Here is a 22,865-nt window from a genome sequence, read left to right on the forward strand (position 1 = left end):
GGGGCCTCAGAGGTCGACAGAACCCCTGCTCCCCCGGCCCCAGCTCTGGGGAGCAGGGGGGTGTTGGTGTCAGGCCAGGTGGGGGACAGGGGTTAGAAGCCCTGACCCCAGAGACCTTTTCGCACGTCAGGAACAAAGAGCCTCCGGAGTCATTGTCCCGCTTGTCGGGGACTGGACGGTGCTGTCTGGGGATACCCAGGGTCAGGTCACAGCCTCTGAGGCCAGACGGCCAGGGAGCTTCAGTGTCACAGAGTCACTCTCGTGGTCTCTTTCTGTTGTGGGAGGAGAAGGTCAGCACACAAGCAGACGGGTAACAACATGGGATGTGGCCGGCATTTTTACAAAGAGAGCAGCGAGCCTCTGAGGATGTAGCCTTTGGGCTGAGCCTTGTGGGAGAAGGAGCCAGGCACACGCACGGAGGAGTGGTGCGCCCCGCGGAGGAAACAGCCGTGCAAAGGCCCTGCGGTGGGGCCCCGCCGGGCTTGTGCAGAAGGGCCAGCATCACTGGTCAGGGTCCCGGAGGCGCTGGGCCTGTACTGGTTTTCTGAGATGAGGTGGGCTGAGGGAGGTTTGGGGCCACCAGTGTCTGCCCTGTGGTGCTGGGAGCTTATTTTTGCCCATTTTCTGGCCGGTCCTGCTGCTGGGGCTGCCTGTCCAGCCAGCTAGCCAAGCACCTGTGCAGCCAGTGTCAATAGTGGCTGGGGCCCAGCCAGCTTGGCAGATGTTGGGGGCCGTGTTGACTCTGCCGCTGCCCCGCCCCCTTCCTGGCACGTGGCAGCCAGCCGGCCGGCCGTCCACTTGGCATCATCTCTGCCTCTTCCTCCTGATCTTGGCAGGGCCTGACTTCTACCCTAAAACCCTCGACAGCCGTGACATTTCACTGTCGGCTGTAGGTCTGGGGGCAGCCAGGCTGGGGAGGGGCCAGGAACAGTGAACAGTGACCACAGAAATCTTTCTTAGAAAACCTGGAACCTCCCGTTTTGCCCCCCCCCGCCGCCCCCACACGTACTGACGAAGTGCACCCAGAGCTGCTGGCGGGGGCGAGGGCGGGTAACAGGCAGTGATTAGGATCTCAGCCTCCTGGCATCACTGTGGCATCTGGTGACATTCTGGTGGCTTCCTGTCCCCAGCACTGCCATGCCCGGGCTTTAGAAAGTGCCACTGTGGGATTTTCAGTCGTCAAACTCTCACACCTCTTCAGCCGCTGAAGGCTTTGAATCCTCTGTCTGAAGAACTCAAATACACGTTGGGCTTTTTGAACAGCTTTATTGATAGAAAAGTTGCATAGGACACAATTCAGCCTTTTAACGTGTGTGGTTCACTGGTGTTTAGTGTATCCACAGGGCTGTGCACCCATCCCCACAATCAATCGTTGGACGTTCCGTCACCCACAAAGGAGCTGCCATCCCCTTTAGGAGTTCCCCGCATCCCCTGCCCTGGCCCTTAACCATTTTCTGTGGCTGTGCCTGTCCTGGGCATTTCACATCGATGGGACCACACGCTGTGTGGCCTTTTGTGTCTGTCTTCTCTCACCGAGCACCCTGTGTGCAAGGCCCACCCAGTCCACACTGTCGTGAGTGTCGTGCTTCCCCCCTTCTCGCGGCCAAGGAATACTCCAGAGCGCAGATGGAGCCCACGTTCTGTCCGTTCCTCCGTGGACGGGGCCTTGGGCGGCTTCCGCCGTTCGGCAGCTGTGAGTCGTGCGGCTGTGAACATGCACGTGCAGGTTGTTGTGGGGACACAGGTTTTCACTTCTCCTGGGTGTGCACCTAGGAGTGGGCTCTCCGGTTCCCATGGTGACTGTGTGTGTGACGTGTTGAGGGGCCGCCGAGCAGGGCCACGGCACTGCCCCGTTTTGCAGCCCACCTGCCGTGCATGCGGCTCCAGTTTCTCCCAGTTCTCACCAACCCCTGCAATGATGGGTCCCGCCGTGTGGGTGGGGGTCTCCACGGTGGTTTTGACTTGGATTAAACGTTGGGCTATTTTTTCCCCTGCTTTCCAAGGTGATGTCTGCTCACCACATAACTTGTAAAGGAGATCAGAGATGTAGAGGTGACCATTTTGCCTAATATATGTCCCTTAACTGTGCCACGGGCGGCGGACTGCACGGCTCACGTATGTCTCGTGTGTATCCTCTTGATGCCACGGGGAATTGCCATTGCCCCTGTTGTGCAAATGGGGAAACCGAGGCCCTTGCCCTGGGGGAGGTGTCAGAGCTGGGACCGGATTCCAGGGTAAACTGGCCCAGCACCTGTCAGAGCATTCCTGGGGAGTGATGGACCAGCAGGGGGCCGGGGGCCACTGGCACTGGGTGTAGGGGTGGGGTGGGGTGGGGTTCGGTGGGGAGCTGGAATTGCTGGGCTCAGGGAGGAGGGGACAGACATTTTCTTTGTCCTGCCTTGCAGCCCCCCAGGCTGGGGAATGTAGGTCAGGACGCAGGTATTCCCAGTCCTAAGGGGTCCGGGCTGGGCCAGAGGAAGTGGATCGGGAGGAAGGCTGCCCGGAGGAAGGGGCATGGGAGTGGGGGCTTTGCGGGACATGTAAAAGTTTGTCCGACGGACAGAGAGGGGTAGGGTTTGCTGCTTGGAATAGTGTGGCTGGAACATAAAGGGGAAGGGAGGATATTAGGGTAAACCAGACGCAGGCTCAAAGGGGGGTCTTGGCAGGATTTGGTGTGGGGGGGAGTGGGACATGCTGGGAGGACTCTTCAGGAGTCCACGGGCCAGGCAGGAGTGCGAGGCCCGTGTCACCGCTGAGCCTTTTGGACCGGGGGGAAGAGGATGAGTTAGGGTTTTCCCAGTGGAGGAGGGCATCCCAGGGAAGGGACAGCCTGGGCAAAGGCCGGCCGGACACTGGGTTCTGAGCCCAGGGTGTCATCCGGTGTGCCTGAGATGGAGTGGACCCGCGGCCAGGCCCCGTGGGTCCTGGGCAGCCAGCACTGGCATCAGGTGTGTTCCTGAGCCGCGGGGAGTCCTGGGCCGTGCTCAAAGGGCGGGGAGGGTATTGGGAAGCCCCTGGGGAGCCCAGCCTCCCTGCCTCCGGCAGTGCCTGCCTCATCAAAGCTGCTGCGGCTGTTGGCCCGGAGCCAGCTGGGTCACGGCGGGTGCGGGGAGGGTGCCTGCCCGCCAGCCCCTGGCACCATGCCCCTGCCCGTGCCAGCCCTGGGAACCGCACTGACTCAGCCGGAAGAGCCTTATCTGGCCCCTGTGCCGTCACCCAGCCACAGGGTCACTGCCATGGGGTCACCGCTGTGGCCTGGCCCCGCGCCCACTGCCAGCTCCCCACCCTGGTGGCGCTGCCAAGGGCCCAGCCACGCCTCACGCTCTCTAATAACACACGCGGCCGCGGAGGGAGCGGTGCCTGCCGGGCAGCGAGGACCGGGCGCCCCATCGGGGAATGAGCCCGCCTGCTGGCATGGGTGTGTGAGTGTGCACGTGGGTGTGGGGCCGTGGTGGTGGGGATGGTTTCTTGGGCTGCGGTGGCCCGTCTTCCCAGGGCCCTGAGAGTGTCAGAGTCTGTGTTTGCCAGAGCGAGGGCCCCGGGGGCATTTGAACCCTCTTGTAGTGCGTAACACATGCCTGTGCTTGTGCGTGGCTGTTACGTGTGTGTGTGTGTGTGTGTGTGTGTGTGTGTACGTGTTCTGAGGCCATGTAGACCCATCTGCAGCATCTTCTTTTTTTTTTCTTAATTAACTATAGAGAGGAAGTGGGCGGGGGGAGGGAGAGAAATATGGAGGTAAGAGAGAAACACCAGTCGGTTGCCTCCCGCACTGCACCCCGACTGGGGACTGGACCCGATCCCTGGGTATGTGCCCTGACCTGGAATCCACCTGCCACTTTTTGAGGAACAGGATGACACTCCAACGAACTCAGTCACAATAGCCAGGGCGCATCTTTTATGTCCCTGTCATCTCGGGCACATGCTCGGGTCCTGATGTCTGGCCTGTGTGTGTATGTCTGCACGTGCTTACCATGTGATGCATCTCCAGCTTACGTGGACATATTGCTGAGTCGGTCCTGGGGTCCGGACACACTTGGGGGTGACTGGGCTTGTGTGTCGCAGAGTGAGCTGACTCCAGTGCCTCGAGTGCTCCTGGTGTCTGTGTGATGGGGTGACAGGCTCTTGTGCCTCTGTTGGCACGTGGCCGTGTGTGGGGGGTCTGCAAGCACACATGTGTGAGAGCACGTACACACGGCCAGCTCCCGCAGGTGCCTGTGTGTGAGCCTTGTGTGCCTGCTGCCACCGGGCTCCCCTGCCCTGTGCAGCACGAGGGCTCGGTGGCGCCGTTAACTATTAACCAGAAAGTCAGGTCCCCGGTCAGTGGTTCCCATCGGCAGCCCAGGAGCGGGTCAGCCGCCCTCGCCTGCCTGCAGTGGCTCCGGACTCAGTGCTGACAGGGCCCCGGCGCCATGGAGACTCCCACCACCCACCCTGCTCGATTCCTTCCCCTCCTGTGCTGTGTGACGTCAGGCAGGGCTGCGGCCTCTCTGATCCAGGGCTTGGCCCACGCTGCCTCAGTGTTTACACTTGACACAAAGGCCCTTCAACCCCCTAAATGTTCTAATTCCCAGAGCCAGCGCCACCTATGGTGATACGGTGGGGTGTCCCCCTCAGCCGTGTGAGAGCCCCGCACCCCCTCACATGCTGTCACCGTGTCCAGTTGCGCTCCAGGGCTGCCTGGATGGGGAAGCCGCTGGGGGTCCCGGCCGGTGGGTGGCCATGCGCGGGGGCGGGGTGCAGACCGCCCCTTTTCTGACTGCCTGGCTGCGTCCGGCCAGAGGACAATTAGGGGTCACAGGGTTAAACGGTAACCAGTCTGCCTATTGAAGGCCTCAGCTCGGGACTTGGCCTTGCCCCGCGGTCGGGGCTGGCGGGGGTCTCAGGGGGCTGAGGGGCGGGGGCCAGGGAAGGTGTAGTCAGGGCCGCTCACCCTCGAGGGCCCCTCGGCCCCAGGGGCCCCCTCGCAGAAGTGAATCTGGGACACACTCTGTCCGCCCAGACGAAGGAGAAAGGTCTTTGCAGATATAATTAGTTACGATGAGGTCAGACCAGAGTAGGGTGGGCCCCAAGTCTAAGCACAGGAGAGCAGGCACAGGTGGGCAGACAGACAGACAGACAGCCGCGGGAGGAGAAGGCAGAGGTCAGGGTGATGTTGCCACAAGCCCGGGACACTGAGCCCCAGGAGACTGGGAGGGTGGGAGAGGCCTTCCCTGGAGCCTCGGGAGGGAGTGGGACACCTTGATTTGGGACGTCTGGCCCGGAACCGTGAGGGAATGAACCACTGCTTAAGGCCCCGCCTGATGCTTGCTTCCGGCCGCCCCGGGAAATAATTCAGAACCTGAGGAAGGTGTGGCCCCTGACGTGGTGCTCGGGTGGGCACCTCAGGGAGCCAGGGCCTCTCAGCACATGATGTGGACGGCCAGCCCCCACCAGCTGCCGACTCTGCTTTGGGAATCGGTCCGAGTGGGGTGACCCCTCCTGTCCCGCCCATGAGGTCCTGGACGGGGTCAGGCAGAGAGTCAGCTGTGCACCTGTGTGCCTGTGGCTAGCCCGGTCTTCCCACAAGTATGCAGGGAGCACCTGCTGTATGCCAGCCCATTCTGGGCACTGGGGACGAATCTGTAAAGAAAACAGACAGGAGTGCCTGGTGGAGGGGGAGTGTGGGGGCCAGGTAGGCACGGCGGCCAAGGGCAGGCTGTCTGAGCCATTATCTTCGAGCCAGAAAACAAGGGTGTGTCTGTGTGTGTGTCTGTGTCTGGGTGGACGGGCGTGTCCATGTGGGCACTGGGAGACCACACTAGGGTGGGCAGAGCCTGGGCCCGTCAGCAGGGTCTGTGAGTCCCTGGCCACAGAGAGGTCCAGGTTGGGGGGCTGTGAGGCTGCGCTGGGCGGGCTCAGGCTTGGTGGTTTCTGTCTGGGTGGGATTGTTGACGAGGTGTGCCTGCGTTCTGCTGGTGTCCTGGGGGTTGCCTGGCACCTCTGTCCAGGCTGGCGGGGCCAGGATGACCTGTGCCTCAGGGCTGTGCCCCATTCTCTTCCTGCCCCCGGAAGGGTCTGCCCCCCGGTCACCCTGGCCTCTGCCCTGTCAGGCTGCGCCCCCACCCCCACCCCGAACAGTGGTGTGAGCTCATCGCTGCCAGTGTGGGTCTTCCGGGCTTGGAAGGCCCCCACCCAAGAGGGCACCTGCCCAGGCTCCGAGCCCCCAATACTAACGGGCCCCCCACTGCTGGCCGCCCCTTCCCTCTGCTCTTATTTAATCCCCGTCTGTGACCAGCTCCGTGATTCTCTCTGGGGTGCAGGCTGGGTCAGCTTCTCTGATGGGGCTGGGCGGCCGGGGGACAACCAGGGGGCTGGAACCCTGACTGAGTCTGTCTGTCAGTGGAGCCTCCTGGTTTCCCTCTCTCTCCCCCTCCCCCGTGTCTGTGTCTCTTTCCCTCTCTGTATCCCGCCCACCCATCCCCCCTCCTTCCCCGCCTCCCGTTGCTCCATAATTCCTACCCAACTGCTGCTTTCCCAGGGCCAGCCGGCTGGCAAGTGTCCTGTGGAGTGCATGGTGCCACCCTCTCCCCGCCCTGCCCAGCCATGGGCCTGCCTCCCCCTCCCCGTCCCCTCAGCGACTGCTAATGACGGCCCGGTTCTTGGAAGGGAAGTGGGGCCGGCAATCACTTCGGGTTTGTTCATTTCTTGGTCGTCACCGTGCGGGCAGAGCCTCACCAAATGGAGGCGCGGGCAGCTGGCATTCCATGGTGTCCTGGAGGAAGGGGCGGGCGGAATGTGGTGGGTGCCAGTCTAGGGCTGGCCAGGGCTGCCCGGCTGGCATCTCCTCTCTCCTCCATGCTTCCCCTCAGGAGACTGTTCTGAAGGAAGTGGGGGTCCCTGAGGCTGCTGGCCACCAACATGGCCCTCGAAGTCCCTGTTTCCTGCCCTCAGCCTGGGGTCTGGCAGAGGCTTCCTGGGTGGCCCCTGTGGGAACTCCAGGGCCTGAGCCCAGGGGCCCCCTCCGCTGGGCTCCGGGGTGGGAGGTGGAAGCAGCCTGTTCCTTCCTGCTGTGCCTGCTGCCGCCCGTCACCGCGGGGACCCGGTCAGCGGCGGGCCCGCGGGCCTGTCCCCTGGCCTCCCGCTCCTGAAGTCGCAGGCCCCGCTGGGTCTGTATCCAGAGAACCTGGGCCGGGAGTGGCGGGGGCCTCTCCCTGGGCAGGTAGAGTTTTCTGAGCAGCTCCAGCCCCCAGGAAAGTCCCTCTGAGGTGTTCTGGGACTGCCTGGGGGCCCAAGGACAGGGAAACAGGGCCGGTTCCTCTCTGAGGAAACCCAGGATGAGATTTTTAATTCCCGGGTGCCGGGCCCGGGCGCAGGGCTGGGACCCGAGGCGTCTCCAAGCCGGCGGTCAGGCAGGTCACACACTGTCATGTTTGGGTTGTGCAGGCCCGGGCCCCCTGTGAAATGCCCCAGGTCAGCGTGGAACGTCCGATTAGTAATCGCTGAAGGCGGGAGGCAGTCTCTGGGTTTGCTGACCCTGAGCGTCTGGGGCAGGGGTTCCTCCCCGCTTGGTGAGGCTGGTGAGGCGGGCGCGCCCTGCAGTCACCCCAGAGGCACTGAGGGGCAGCCTGGGCTCCATGTGGGTTTGAGTCCACCTTCATGGTTTTCTCTCAGCACCTCCGTTTCCCTGCCTGTAAAGTGGGGTCCACACTGGATAGTGGTCAGCGAGGGCCGGAGCCGTGGGGAGGGGGCTCCCGGGATTTGTATGCCGTTTGCATGGCAGCCTGGGACAACCACCCTCTGCTCCACTTCCTAGAAGTGTCTGGTGACCCCTGTCCTGAGCGAATCCTCGATGCCAGGCCTGCTGGTATGTGACATGGGGCCGGTGGGCCCCCAGCCCTGTCCTGCCACTGAGGTGCTTCCTCCTGCTGCCCCTCCCCCCAGCCATCTTCCTGAAGCCGGACCCTCCTCCCTGTATCCCCTGCTCCCCACGAGTCCCTCATCTCCACCTGGGCTCCAGGTGCACCCTGCCCGCTCCACAGATGGCCCTGGCGACAGGCAAGGCTGACGAGAAACGACGAGGGTCCGGAGGTCAGGGCCCTCCTCCAGAGCCTGCGCTCCGGAAACCCAGAAAGATGCGCCTTCGTGGGTTCGGTTCTGTGACTTGTTTCTAGAGCTTTTTATTAATATCTGTGGTGGGGACGGGTGCTATTTCTTTTCAGAGAAAGGACATGCGGCCAGTTGGGGAGGGGTGCCCGAGCAGACAGATGTTTCTGCCCTGCCTAGAATCACTTCCCCAATCTCCTTCCAGCCGGGCGGGGCCCCCCCTGCAGCATCTGCGCAGAGGAGGCCCTGCCTGGAGCGCTGACAGGAAGCGAAAGGGCCCAGTGGCCGGTGGGGGTGCCCTCAGGGTCAGGTGCACAGGGGGTGACTCCTGGGAAGGGCCCCAAGTCCCACAGACACTGAACAAGCCCCTCCCGCAATCAACTCTGCCCCTCCCCCTCCAGAAGACCCCGCTCCAGAAGACCCCGCTCCCAGGGGATCCGCGCCTGCTGGCCCGGGCCCCACGGGGCATCAGGATCTCCCACACGCGATGGGTCCTCAGCATCCGCGTTGGCCTGACCTACAGGTGCTCAGTCATGGCTGCTGGTCTGTCCCGGTCAAGACCCCGTGGGCTGGCTGCTCTCACGCAGTCTCCACCTCCTCTACGCCGTGACCTGGGAGTTTTAAATTCAAAGCGTCCAGGGCCCGCCTGGGCGGCCGTCTGAGGGCCAGCGTCCTGCTCCCCCTGGGAGCTGAGGGGCTGCTTTGGTGGCTTCCTGACCACGTAGCTCAGCACCTCGGTCCTGATCGGTCAGCTGAGGGCTGAGGTGCAGGGAAGGTTTCAGACTCGGGTTCTTCTGCCCCAAACGACCTCTCCCCGAGCCTCCTGGAGCCCCTTCCTGATTCTGTTCATTTATCCATTTGTCTGTCTGTCCCTGCTCGGGGGGTCTCTGTGTGTGTGTGTGTGTGGGGGGGCGAGACCTGGCCTCAGGCTCAGTTTTGCCGTCCCTGGGCCTCCCGCTGTTGGGTGAGGAGTGTGGGCACTGGGCCCGGACTCCCTGCCCTGATGCACGTTGAAAAGGGCGGATCGGGCACTCAGCAGGTGGTTGGCGGAGACCTGTCACCCAGGTTGCAGGTAGCCCCTGCCCACGTCAGTGTTCCTGATGCCAGCGTAGGCACCGGAGGCTGTGGGGTTCTGCCCTACCCCCCTCCCCTCAGCAGCTGTGGGCGTTTCTGTGAATGGGGGAGGCTGAGGCCCCCAGGGACCTGCTCCAGCACCTGGGGCCTGGCAACGGCTGGCCGTGCTGAGTCATCTCGGTCGGGGCTGTGAGGGCCTCACCGGCCCCACAGTGTGAGGAGGGGCTTTATCAGCGGGCGGGCAGGGCGCTGCGGGAGGGGGGCCTCAGACGAGGACAGACGGACCCGGGCGGTGCGAGAGCCCGAGCATGCTCTCCTCTCCCTCCATTAGTGGGCTCCTGCTGTATACCAGGGTCTCTGCCCAGTACCCAGAGACCCCACTTGTGCCCTTGGGGCTCTCCTCTGGGTGGGAAGAAAGAGGAGGAAGACCGGAAGAAGCCACCCCAAAATAAAGGCACGGTCACAGGACCGTGACAGCTGGGTCGGCCCGGTTTGGGGGGTCAGGGCTGCAGGCCTGAGAGAGGGGCCTCCGGGTGGGAGGACGGGGTGTGGGGGGACTGCGGAGGCCGGTGTGGGCGGAGGTCGGTGAGCGTGGGGACAAAGGAGACGGAGATGGTGAGCCAGCTGGCTCTGGGCCTGCCAGGCAACAAGTTTGGATGCTTCTCCCGAGACCAATAAGGGGAGCCGGGTTGGCGTCTGAGCAGGGAGGCGCGGCCTGCTCTCGCTGTAAAAACACGAACGCCCCTCAGCCCTCCTGCCCGCGGAGGCGCGGGAGGTGTCCTCTCGCACCCTGGCTGCTCTCGGTGTTTTATGGGAGCCGGGGGATAAAAACCCGCCCGCCCCCTTCTCCGCCTGGTCTCACTGTCCGTTCGTTTTGCTTATGGAAATTATTACAATGGATCAATTTTTTTTTTATTAAATATATTTTATTGATTTTTTTACAGAGAGGAAGGGAGAGAGATAGAGAGCTAGAAACGTTGATGAGAGAGAAATATCGACCAGCGGCCTCTTGCACACCCCCTACCGGGGATGTGCCCGCAACCAATGTACATGCCCTAGTCCGGAATCGAACCTGGGACCTTTCAGTCCACTGAGCCAAACCGGTTTCGGCCAATGGATCAATTCTTGTCCAAAACTTGAAGGATGTTAAAATAGGTGAAATTCACAGCAGCACTGCTCACAGGAGCCGAAAGTTAGAAACAAACCGGGTGTCTGTCAGCTAAGGCACAAGGCGAACACGCATGCCCCCGCCCGCAGGGGAATATTACTCGGCCAGAAAAAGGAGGGAGGTGCTGACATTTGCGACGGCAAGGACGGACCTTGGACACACAGTGCTCAATGAGAGAAGCCAGACACAAAGGCCACACAATGTGTGGTTCCATGGAAACTGTCACGAACAGGCACATCCACAGACACAAAAAGTGGATTAGTGGCTTGCCAGAGGCTGCTGCAGGGGGGGAGGGGGGAAGATGGAATGTTCTGGGATCAGACAGAGGTGGCGGTTGCACAGTATAGTGACTGTCCGAAACGGCACTGAATTGTTTACTTTCAATTGGCGAATTCTGTGTTACGTGTGAATTTCACCTCCGTGAACATTTTGTTCAAAAATTCAAGTATGAGAGTTTAAGCACTCAAGCCCCTGGCCGAATCCAGCCCAGATTGCAGGCTTCCTCGCTCCCGGCCTGGCCGGCTCCTCCCGGCAGAGCCGCCTGCGCCAGCCCGGCTTCCGGCACGCTCCCCGCTTCCTGCCCGATGGTATCAGTCCTTCCTCTCTGACCCTGGCCGCAGGAATGCCCGAGGCGGTCCCGCGGGCACAGGCGGTGCCGGCCAGGCCTGTCCCGCCCGGGCTGGGTGTTGGCAAGCCTGCTCTGGACGCGGAGAAAGACACTTCCCGGGTTTCCTAGAAGCTGTGTTGGATGGTACAAAACACGCCTTTTTCTGAAAACCACCCGTGCTCGGCGTTTCTCTAGCGAATTCCCGTCTGCCACAGAGGCCCCGTGCTTCTTGGTGGCTCAGGGTTCCTGCAGGGCCCGTGTCCCGCCTTCCGCGGAGCGCAGCCTGGGCCCGGGCCCCACCAGCCCCGCGGCCTCCCCTAGAGGTGGGGCCCCGTGGACTTTGGAGCCACCTGGGTGGCAGGAGGGGGCCTGAGCAGACACCGTTAAGGAGCAAAGGTCCTCCCGGGCCCCGCGGGCTCTCCCTTGATGTTTATAGCCCGGGCCCCTGAGGACTAAGGCTGCCCTGGGCCCCTCGGCAGGCTGGGAGCCGGGGAGGAGACTGTGTGCTGGGCCCTGAGAGTCACCCCCACCCCCACCCCGACGGGTCACTGTGGATGTGCTCGTGGACACACTGGCCTTTCTCTCCTCTCCGGGCCAGCAGGCTGGGAGGGGTTCCCACACAAGGGTGGGCTCTCTGGCTCCAGAGGACCCCCCCAGCTCCAGGACGGGGCGGGGTTATCTGCGCCTGGTCAGCAGGATAACCTGCCTGGCTGTGGTGAAAATGCTGTTTGGCCACAAACAAGAATTTCCTGTTTGCCCACCATACCCTTGGGGTTGGGGTGGTTACCTCATTTTTCCTCCTGCTTACCCCCTCCCCGTCCTGTCCCCACCCCCATCTGAGCCCTGAGACCTCCTGGCTTTGTTCGCTCCTCACCTGGCTGCCCCGCACCCCTGCGGGATCTCCCCAGCGGGTCCTGGCACCTTGGCCCCTTCCCCCACGCCCTCAGGCTGGGCCTAGAGGGAGGGCAGTGTCAGGACCTGTGGATTGAGCTCTTTGTGCAAAGCACTCGGAAGGAAACTGGAGCAGATGAAGGGGTCAGAGGGTAAGGAAGGGGTGGGGGAGGGCGCAGGGGCGGCTCCCTGAGCGGGTGATGTTGGGCTGGAAGGAGGGACTGGCTGTGCGGAGATCGAGAGGGAACAGTCCTTGCAAGACCTTGAGGCGGGAGATGGTGCTTATTTTGTTCAGAAAGCAGGCAGTCCCAAGGGGCTGTAGGGCAGGGGAGAGGCGGGCTGGAAAGCCCCTCTGGTTGCTGGGGATATGGGCAGGCTGGTGAGCCTCAGTTTCTCCTTCGTGCGGTGCTTGGTGCTAGGGAGGGGGAGAGGGACACATAGTCAGCCCCGCTTGGTGATCTGTGGGTGGACACTGACACGGGGTTGAGCTGTGGGTGCCCCAGTGGCCCCACCTGCAGGTGGGAGAGGAGAAGGGAGCCTCTGTGGGTGCCTCCAACCCAGGCTTTCACATCCACATCTCACATGCTTGAACTTCTGCACCCATTTCACAGCTGAACAAACCGAGGCCTGAGAAGGGTCTCGGGGCAGGAAGTGAACCCAGCGGAGGTCACAGCGTGGCCGGCTTGAAGGGTGTAGCTGATTTGGGGAAGGACGAGCGTCCCTGTGTTTATGCGGCACTGAGGAACCCGGGTCCATTTAATGGGTGTCTGCGGGGTGGCCAATTCCAGGCACTGGGGACAAGAGATAGAAAATCCGTAACGTTCTGGGGGCTGAAGGACAGGGGACCAGACCAGGGTGTGAATCCACGTGGGTCGGGTGACAGGAGGGTTAGGTTGGGGGAGATGGGGGTGAGCAAGGAAAAAAGGTGCTCCAGGTGGGAGCAGGGGGCTGGGAGAGACGGGCTGAGGCTGAGGCACCTGAGGGCGGGGGCTTCTTTCAGGGAGGGTGGGCCCTCGGTGGTGGTGTCATTCGAGCGGTAGGACATCGGGATGAAGGGGGAGCCAGCGGGGCAGAGCTGGGAAGGCATTCCAGGCGGGTGGAACTGCCAGGCCGGAGGCCGGGAGGTGGAACCTCCGATGGGTTAGAGAAGTAGCCAGTGGCCAGGGGAGAGGGGAGACGGCCTCGGGGTCGCCCTGGTGGGCTGCAGGGGTGGGCATCTTCAGAACCAGACAAAGCCAGAGCGAGACTCACCCTCGGGGCCTGGCACCTGGTCCCAGGGAAATGGGGTCTCAGGGAGGAGTGTGGGGCCCTGGGTATGGCAGGTGGCTGGTTTCAGCACCTCTTGGTCCACCTTGAGAGGGCAGGGCTGCAGCCAGGGAGCCAGGCTGGGCCGTGGTGCAGGATGTGTGACGGCCCGGCTGTGTGACTCAGGGCCTCGTGGGGACAGGCAGCCGGGCTGTCCCCAGCGGACCCTGTCGTTGGGTTAGGGCCACCTCCTCCCGTGTGGCCTCAGCTTCGCGGGCCTGGACACCGTCCCCAGCTCCCCATTCCTGTGGCCGGGCGGGCAGCCCCGTGCAGCTGGCCGGGGCGGGACCCACACCGCGGGGGTGCGGAACTTGGGGCCGGAGCCCCATAAAGCCCGGGCAGCCTTTATTGCCCGGCTTTGTTGTCAGCTGCCCGTGACACGGCTATTAAAGCCGCCGTATTCACCACACATCCCCTTTATGGCCTCATCCTGTGCCCGGGCCCCACGAGGGTCTGCCCACCATTTGGCCCGGGGGTTAACAGCCCCTGCACCCCACTGAGCCAGCCGCCTCTGCCAGGGGTCATGGAGCAGCTGGCCTCCACCCCGGGCCTCAGTTTCCCACCGGGACTGTGAGGGCCGTTACGGCGCCGGTGCTGAGGGCCACACTGCTGTGTTTACTGCGCGGTGTCCTCTGAGGACGGAGGCTGAGGCAGGAGGTGCGCTGAGGGCTGAGGAGGGCTGGGCCTGGGGAAGGGGTCTAGCCATGCTCCCCCGCGTCAGGATCTCAGAGGAGAACAGGCTGCCCTGAACGGGTTTCCAGCCGTGACCAAAGGCCTCACACTGAGCAGCTCAGCACAGTCGTTTGTCCTCCTGGAGCCTGAAGTCTGAAACCCAGGTGTCCCCGGCCGAGCTTCCTGCGGGTGCTGGGGAGGACCCTTCCCGCTGCTTCCGGCTTCTGGGGGCTCCCAGGTCCCTGGACTTGTGGCCACACAGCTTAGTGTCCGCCTCTGTCCCCACGTGGCTTCTCCTCCTGTCTGTGTCCCACCTCTTCTCAGGAAGGATCCTGTCATTGGGTTAGGGCCACCGACTCCCGTGTGGCCTCAACTTCGCTAATGACGTCTGCAAAGGTCCTGTTTCAAAATAAGGTCCCTCCCACGGATCTGGGGGGCACCTGGCCCCCTCTCTGCCTCACTAGGCCCGCCTTGCAGCTGGGAAAGCAGAGTTCACTTTACTGGCACTTCTTACACCACTGCTGTGCACTCGGCTACCTTCTAGGTTCTGGCAACAAAACAGACCCTGTCCCTGATCTCCCACAGGGCAGGCAGGCCGGGAACCATGTGTGAGTTCACCCCCCGGCCGGGGCGGAGGAGGGTGGGGGCGGGGACACAGCCGTGTCACGTGGGCTGGGAGTGGACAGACAAGGCCTGGCGTGAGCACGCCAATGGAAGGTCCACCTGCTGGGCCCACGCCCTTCAGGCAGGGGGGAGTGTGGGCCTCCCTGGACGCCATAAATCAGCACAGGAATGTGGCCGGCCCGCATGGCCGGGCAGGATGGAGACAAAGGCCTCGACCACCCAGGGCTGGGCTCCTGCCTCCCCCAGTCCTTGCCTTGGAGGCCCCATTTTGTCTCCCTTACAGAGATGGGGAAACTGAGGCCCAGAGAGGGGCAGCGTGGCTGAGGAATGGCTGGCCCTGACAAGCCCACCTCCCTGGGCCCCCAGATCTCCCTGTCGGAGGGACTGGGTACTGGGGCATTCTGGGCCCTAATGATGGATGATTCCAGCCGAGCTGGGTTACCAGGCGGTTTCAGGGTCCCGATCCCTCAGTGTCCAGCAGCCACAGTGCTGTATCCCCCAGAGCTGAATCTTCCCTGTTCCTCCTCACTCTGGAGTGATCTCTACTGGCTTTCTCCCCAGCACCTGGGAGGTGATGGTCAATGGGGTGGAGGACCCCCTGCCTCCCAAACCCAAAAGGGGGCCCTGTCCCCTCCCGCGGTGACTGGCAAGCCCAGGCAGCCGGTGCCCGGGACCGAGTCTGGACCCAGAGGCCTCACAGCCCAGGGCTGCAGCGTCCCCTGCCTCTGTGCAGGGTTGGAACTCCTCACCATGGCAACCAGCTGGGCTATTTGTCAGGTGTGAACTGTGTCCCCCAAAATGATGTGTTTAAGCCCTGGCCGGGTCGCTTGGTTGGTTGGAGCACCGTTCTGATACGCCTAGGTTGCAGGTTCAGTCTCTGGTTGGGCTACAAATGAGAATTGACCCAATAAATGCATAAATCAGTGGAACAATAAATTGATGGTTCCCCCCCCCCCATTTCCCCCTCTTTCTCTAAAATGATTTTTTTTTTTAATGATGTGAACGGGACCTTATTTGGAAGTAGGGTTTTTGCAAATGTCATTTGTCAAACATTGGGGTGAGATGAGGTGGCCCTGCCCTAAGTCCAGTGCCGGGTGTCCTGTAGGAAGAGCGGAATTTGGACGCGGAGGAGAGCCAGGTGACAGCGAAGGCAGAGCCTGGGGCGATGCAGCCACAAGCCCAGGGACCTCTGGAGCTGCCAGGAGCTCGGAGGGGCAGGAGGGACCCTCCCGGGAGCCTCAGGAGGGAGCGTGGCCTGGCACACCTGGATCGCAGGCTTCCAGCCCAGAACTGCAGGAGGATAAACCTGTTGTTTTAAACCGCCCTGGGAGGCTCGTCAATGGCTCTGTCCTCATCTGGACGTGGGGGGCAGGCCACTGCTTGTGGGGCCTCGGAGACGCTTGAAGCCCAGGCGGTGCTGGGGCCCCCAGGGCCCATCCCGGTCGGCAGCCCCTCCGAGGGCTCCTGGTGACGGAGACAGGGTGCCTGTGCCGAGCTCTGCACCAGGTGACTGTTCCCCTCCTCGCCCTCACAGCTCTACGAACTGGACGGGGACCCCAAGCGGAAGGAGTTCCTGGACGACTTGTTCAGCTTCATGCAGAAGCGAGGTGAGGCCTGCCCGCTGGGAAGTGGTGGGAACTGGGCACCACGGGGAAGGGGGGCCCTGCCAGCCGCCGCCTCGGGGGGCTGGTGAGTCAGAGCGGCCCTGAGTTTCCTGGCTGGAGGCATGCAGGCGGTGTCTGAGGGGGGACGTGGCTGTGCCATGTGTGGCCTGAGGGGGAGGCACAGCTCTGAGGGTCAGAGGGGTCCGTCCTTGCTGGGGAAGGGTGGCTCAGCTTTTTCCCTTGCTGCTGAGACAGAGGATACGACGGGGTCCTGGCTCCCAGGATCCCCCACACTGGCAGGGGGGCGGGGGGCGGGGCTGGCCTCTGTTCGGAGGGCGGGGTTGGATCCACAGGTGGGCAAGTGGGCACTGGAGCAACAGAACGGAAGCTCCCCACGCAGCTCCAAGCTCCCGTGGCTTAGAGTGCCCTCTGGTGCCACAGCCCCTCCCCTGCTCCTAGGGGCCTTGGTTCCCGTCTGTAAGATGGGCCACCAATAGTCCCTGCTGTTTGCAATGCCCCACGCTGCATTTACTGAGTGCCAGCAGTTTCCCTGGCCACTGCAGTCTGGGGTGAGATGGACACCAACCAGGCCCCACCAGGAAATGCCTGGGCCGTGAGAACGGTGACATGAGGAGCTGGGGCTGGTCTGGGTGAGTGAGTGAGTGGGGAAACTGAGGCTCAGGCAGTGGAGGATATCAGAGGCATGTGGGGTGACTAGGTTCAGATTGGACAAGGGGCAGCTAGGGGGTCCCCAGAGGCTCCCTGCCCACGGGCCTCGCCCTCAGCGTGGAGCTGCCAACGGGAGGGGCACCCGGCCTGTTTTAGGAATGGCCGCTGCAGGGCGGGGCTCATTCCTCCGGCCTGGACAGCCCCCAGGGTTCAGAGAAGGAAACTGAGGCCCAGAGAGGGCACATGGCCTTGGGGCCACAGGGGCAGGAAGGGGTGGGGCCGGCGGGGCTGTGGGGTCCACTCAGGCCATTGTAGGGGCCTGGCCCCTGCTGCTTTGTCCTGGGCCTCTGCCCACCCCCCTCACCAGTAGCTTCTATAAACACAGGCCTGGTCAGGCCCCGAAGGGAAGGAGAGGAAAGGGGAGGGGGCTGCAGCCTCTGGTTAACCCCTCCTGTGCTGGATGGAAGAATGTAGACCAGCCCCGGGGTCGGGGCCCCTCTCATGTTATCCTGTTATCGTCCAGCCCAGCCCCCGCCTGGGCTGCTGTCCCCTGTGTGGCCAGAGAGATCCCCCTCTCTATCGGCCTGTCCACACTTGCCCACGCCCTCCCTCCTGCCCCCTGCCATGGGGCTCAGTGTCCAGGCCTGGAGCCTACCATTTACCCAGGACCAGTTACCTGTGTCTCTGAGGTGCTTAGAGAGCACTGAGCTGCCCTGGGTGTGAGTGAGGCGGGGAGGGGGGCCCAGAGACATCAGTCCAGCCCCTTGCCAACCAGGCTGTGAGGGGTGTCTAGTCCTGCCTTCTTCACCTGGACAGGTGCTCCCGGAGGGTGGGTGGCGGCAAACTCCTACGCCGTTCTCAAAACCCAGCTCCGAGGCCCGCCCTTCCCTGCCACCTTCTCGGACCCTCCTCCTCTGCCTTTGGGGGCCTTTGGGGGAGAGGATCCGTCAGACCCCCTCCACCCAGGACGCCGGTCTCCAGACAGAGGGTCACACAGTAAAAGCCTCACCCCGCCCTCCTGCTGTTTCCCTGACGACCTCCCCACCCTTTCTTATCTCCCCAGCCCTCCCGCCCACCATCAATGCCGCTCTGTGCTCTCCCAGCCCCCTCCTTCTATAAACATCCGTCCAGGCCCCACTGCCTGCGCCGCAGAGCCCGGAGGATCTGATTCCTTAATTCCCGCCCCCTCCCCCACCGGGCAGAGCCTGAGTCTGAGTCCGGGCAGGATGGCGCTGGGACCACACCCCCGGCCGGCCCCCTGTGCTGACACTGGTGTTGCTTTTTCTCTCTCCCCCATGGGCTGAAAATGACATTGGGGGATGGGATGGGGGAAGGCCCGAGGTCCATTTTCCTGTCCCCGCTCCAGGTGGTTCTCAGTTCATTGGGGATTTGGCAACGTGGGAAGGGCCAGAAAGCAGCCACGCGGTGGCGGGGGTGGTTCTGGAATGTCCAGAGGTGGAGGGCGTCGCCCAGGCCCCTGGGCCAGGCACGCTGGCCCCTCACGCGGACCTTCCTCCGTCCGGTCACGTTCCGCAGCCCCCTTTGCTCATCTCCAAGGGGGTGGGGGGCAGCCATGACCCTGTCGCTGAGATGTAGCTTGTCAGCCTTCACTGTTTATGGAACGCGTGCTACCTGCCAGGCTGGGCACTGAGGGTCCGTGTGAGCTGGCAGGGTGAGGGGCTGCATAGACGGTGTACCAGGGCCCACTGCCAGGGAGAGGTTTGCAGGGGCCTTCTCTACCCTTGGTCAAACAGAGATCTGAGGGCTCTGAGGCTGGGAGCTTCTGGGGAAGAGGATATAGAAGGTCAGGTGGGCAGGAGAGGGAGCAGGCCTATCTGCAGGGGGCAGTCTGCCCCTCATGGAGCCAGCTCATTGCCCTTCCTCCCTAGACAAGCCTTCCCCTCCCTGGGCTGCCCACTGCCCCCCTCTCTGTCAGTGGTTCCCAACCTTTTTGTGGCCATGCCCCCACCTAAGCATCTCTAACATCCTGATCTCCCCCCCCCAACATATAATTGTTATTATATAAAAAGTGAGCTCCTGTTCACGTGGAGGAAGCCTCAAAAGCTTGGTCTAAACAAGCTTCCAAAGAACAGGCATCCATGAAAGAGAAAAATAAAACAACAGTTGAAGTACCTAGGAAGAAATCACTAAATTGTTTTAAAAAATAATAATATCAATATGAAAATACAGCACATAAAGTTTCAAAACATATGATAGAGAACCAAAATGCATAAATATGTCACAATATATGTTTATATACTGTATAGAGGCCCCTAACACCATGAGAAATGCAAAATTCACTGTTAATAACTCGTTCTCGAATTGCCCCCCCGTGGGAACCACAGCTCTGCGTGGGTTAACCAGGCTCCCGCTCCGACACAGCCCTCACACCACACTGCAGCCGCCGAGCAGCAGGCCTGGGCGCTCGGGCAGTTGTTTGGGCAGCTGTTCGGCTGGTGATGGGAGCAGGAACAACAAAGGCTGCATTTCTCATGCTCCTCCCCAGATGGTCCCCCAGCATCTCCCTCTCCACACTCCTCTCCTCCCCGCCACCGTTGAGTTGAGCAATGAGCCAGATCACTGATAGAGCCGGAGGCAGGCCCTGGTCAATGAGGATCATCCCATGTACTGAAAGGTTGCTGGTTCGATTCCCAGTCAGGGCACATGCCCCAGGTTACAGGCTCGATTCCTGGTAGGGGGCGGGCAGGAGGCAGCCAATCAACGTCTTGCTCTCATCGAAGCTTCTGTCTCCCTCTCCCTAAATCAGTGGTGGGCAAACTGCGGCTCTCGAGCCACATGCAGCTCGCAAGCCGCGATTTGCCGCTCTGTTGACGAATGCGCTTGCTGACCACTGCCTTAGGGAAAAACACTTAAAAAACAACAACAACATTTTAATAATGTATTCATGTCTTTAACCTGAAGTCAAAACTTCTGGGTAAGGGTAATTAATACCTTACACAGTGGTCGGCAAACTCATTAGTCAACAGAGCGGTAAACCGTGGCTCGCGTGCCCTAAATCAATAAAAACAAATCTTTAAAAAGAAAAGGAAACTGAGGCAGAGCTGTTACCTTAGTATGGCCTGGAGCGGGGTATGGGTCTCACCCGGGGCCATGTCAGGGAGCCCTGTGGTTGTCATTACTGCGGGTGCTGCTGGCATCGAGTGGGTGGGCACAAGGACGCTGCTCAGCATCCCACAGTGACCCCCCTGATGTCCACACAGCAGGGAGACCCTGCTCTGCAACTGTGTGTTGGCCACAGACTGCATGGGGGGCCCTGGCCCTGCTACAGCGACCCCTCCCTCACACTCCTCCTCCCCCGCAGGGACGCCTGTGAATCGGATCCCCATCATGGCCAAGCAGGTGCTCGACCTGTTCATGCTGTACGTGCTGGTGACGGAGAAGGGCGGCCTGGTGGAGGTCATCAACAAGAAGCTGTGGCGCGAGATCACCAAGGGCCTCAACCTGCCTACGTCCATCACCAGCGCCGCCTTCACGCTGCGGACCCAGTGAGTGTGCGAGCGAGCGCGAAGGGCCTGGGGCCGGAGGGGCCCCGGGGGCACCGGGCCGGTGAGGAGTCTGCATCCTGGGAGCCGTGGGTGGGGCTCTCAGGAAGTTTCTGGCTCCGAGGTTAAAGGATGAGTGGGAGGCAGTCATGGGGACAAGCATTGAGACCGGGAACAGCATGAGCAACACGCCTGCCGGGCTCAGCCTCGTCGAGGGACTCCCTGGCAGCGATGCGTGACGGAGGGCGGGGACGGGGTGCCACCGCGGGGAGGTGTGCCAGGCGCCCCCTTGTCCACTCTCCCCGCCCCCCAGGTACATGAAGTACCTGTACCCCTACGAGTGTGAGAAACGGGGCCTCAGCAACCCCAACGAGCTCCAGGCGGCCATCGACAGCAACCGGCGGGAGGGCCGGCGCCAGAGCTTCGGGGGCTCCCTCTTCGCCTACTCACCAGGGGGTGCCCACAGCATGCTCTCCTCGCCCAAGCTGCCCGTGTCCTCCCTGGGCCTGGCCACCAGCACCAACGGCAGCTCCATCGCCCCGGCCCCCAAGATCAAGAAAGGTAAGGGCCCGCACGGGCCTGGGGACTTCCCAGTCCAGGTCGATGGCCTCGTGGCGCTGGCACCTTTCCCCTCTCTGGGCAAACAGGTTGATAAACTCCAACCTTGTCGCGGGAGAGGGTGGCAAATCTGGCAATGCTGTGCTCCTGGCAGACATGACTAAACAACGAACACTTCCCAAATCCCATGCCCACAGCAAGCAGACATTACTAATCCTGAGCCCATGGCAGGCACCACTAATCAGGTTTTTGTTTTTTCTTCTTCAATTTTATGCCAAGGCAGACAATACAAGTCAAGCACCAGTTTCCCACCCTGACATTCCTAATGAATCTCCGTTTTCCCCGTCCACACGAGGCAGTGGTTAATGGAGCATGCGTTTCCGATCATTTCTTGTGGCCTTGGCCCAGCCTTCTGCCTGTGGCCGACACTGTCCATCACCATCGTGTTTTTCCGTACCTTCCCCATGACAGACATTACTAGTTCATCGCTGTATTCTTCTCCCTTTGTGCTTTAGAATCTTCCTCAACACTCTGCCCCGGCAAACATCATTGAGAGTATAGTATGGGTCTATCAGATTGACCCTTTAGCGTCCCTGAAGCTATTGGTAGGTGCCCCTGCGTGGCTCGGTGTTCCTTTCTGAGCCTGATTTCCTTATGAGTAACGTGGAGACAATTCCCACGTAGGTCTGCAGCAGGCCCAGGTTTGCAGGTGCCTGACAAACAGCCCCCATTCCTAGTCCACACCCATGGCAGACATCACCAGACGATCACAGTCTTCTCTTCCCCTGAGCCTCGAATCCTTCCTAATGCAGAGCACAGATAGCACATGTGGCGGTGTGGACTCGTGCTGGCCAGTTTGCATGTCTGGGTTCCTGTTTTTCCTCCTCCACACGGGCTGTGACTCCCTACTTCCTGGCGTGGCCCAGGATCTGAGGCAATCCCCACAGGCCCTGAGGTGTTAGGTCCTGCGAACATGAGTCCGCCAGTCTTCCGTGGTCTTGGTTTACCCTCCTGGCTCGGGGTTTCAGCTCTCTGCTAAAGGTTATTAAGCATCCATGTGGGCCAGGTCTCATGCCGGAGCTGGGGGAGATGATAGCAGATAAGATAAAAGGGGAGTCATGCCCTGACCAGTTTGGCTCAGTGGATAGAGCCAAACTGAAAGGTCCCAGGTTCGATTCCCATTGAGGGCATGTACCTTGTTGCAGGCTTGATCCCCAGTAGGGGGCATGCAGAAGGCAGCTGATCAGTATTTATCTCTCATCGATGTTTCTAACTCTCTATCTCTTTCCCTTCCTCTCTGTATAAAATCAATAAAATATATTTTTAAAAATATATTTTTTATTGATTTTTAAATAAAATGTATTATATATATATATATATATATATATATGTATCTTTTTATTGATTTTTTTTACAGAGACGAAGCGAGAGAGATAGAGAGTTAGAAACATTGATGATGAGAGAAACATTGATCAGCTGCCTCTTGCACATCCCCTACTGGGGATGCGCCCGCAACCAAGGTACATGCCCTTGACTGGAATTGAACCCAGGACCTTTCAGTCCGCAGACCGATGCTCTATCCACTGAGGCAAACCGGTTTATATTTTTTAAAAATAAAAAGCCTTTAAAAAATAAAAGGGGAGTCATGAGAGAACCTGGAAACAACAGGCAGCAGAGTGAGTTGGGGGAAAAGAGACAGCAGGTCCTAGTGATCCTGGTGGATGGGAAAGACGGGAACATTTGTTTTAACCACAGAAGAGGAGAGTGGGTAGGAGTAGAATTTGAATCTAAGCTCAGCCTTTTTCCAGCTCTGTGGCCTTGGGAAAGTTATGAATCTTTAGCCTTAGTTTCTCATCTGGAGATAAGAGTAGATTTGAAGTTGTAGAAATGGCCCTTTGAGTTGGTTCCTGTTTGAGATGGAAGTGCTTTAGACATGTTTGGAGCCTTTTTGTTATGACTAGTATTATATAATACTAGAGGCCCGGTGCATGAAATTTGTGCACAGTGTGAGGTACCCTCATCCCAGTTTGCACCCTCTTTAATCTGGAACCCCTTGTGGGACATCACTCTCACAATCCCAGACCGCTGGCTCCTAACTGCTCACCTGC

At 60.9% G+C, this 22,865-nt stretch overlaps 1 protein-coding gene across 5 annotated transcripts in view; it reads left to right on the forward strand.

Moving 5' to 3' along the window:
- Positions 1-22,865, forward strand: part of ARID3A (AT-rich interaction domain 3A) — a 38,833-nt gene that overhangs the window by 8,168 nt on the left and 7,800 nt on the right. For all 5 annotated transcript variants that reach the window (XM_084886402.1, XM_084886401.1, XM_084886400.1 and 2 more), the window contains exons 4-6: positions 15,958-16,030; positions 20,019-20,202; positions 20,513-20,760. In XM_084886402.1, coding sequence (XP_084742528.1) covers positions 15,958-16,030; positions 20,019-20,202; positions 20,513-20,760 — 505 coding nt within the window. The remainder of the gene's footprint in view (positions 1-15,957; positions 16,031-20,018; positions 20,203-20,512; positions 20,761-22,865) is intronic.

The sequence above is a fragment of the Pipistrellus hanaki genome (genome assembly GCF_964339955.1).
Source record: "Pipistrellus hanaki genome assembly, chromosome: 5".
Taxonomy (NCBI): domain Eukaryota; kingdom Metazoa; phylum Chordata; class Mammalia; order Chiroptera; family Vespertilionidae; genus Pipistrellus; species Pipistrellus hanaki.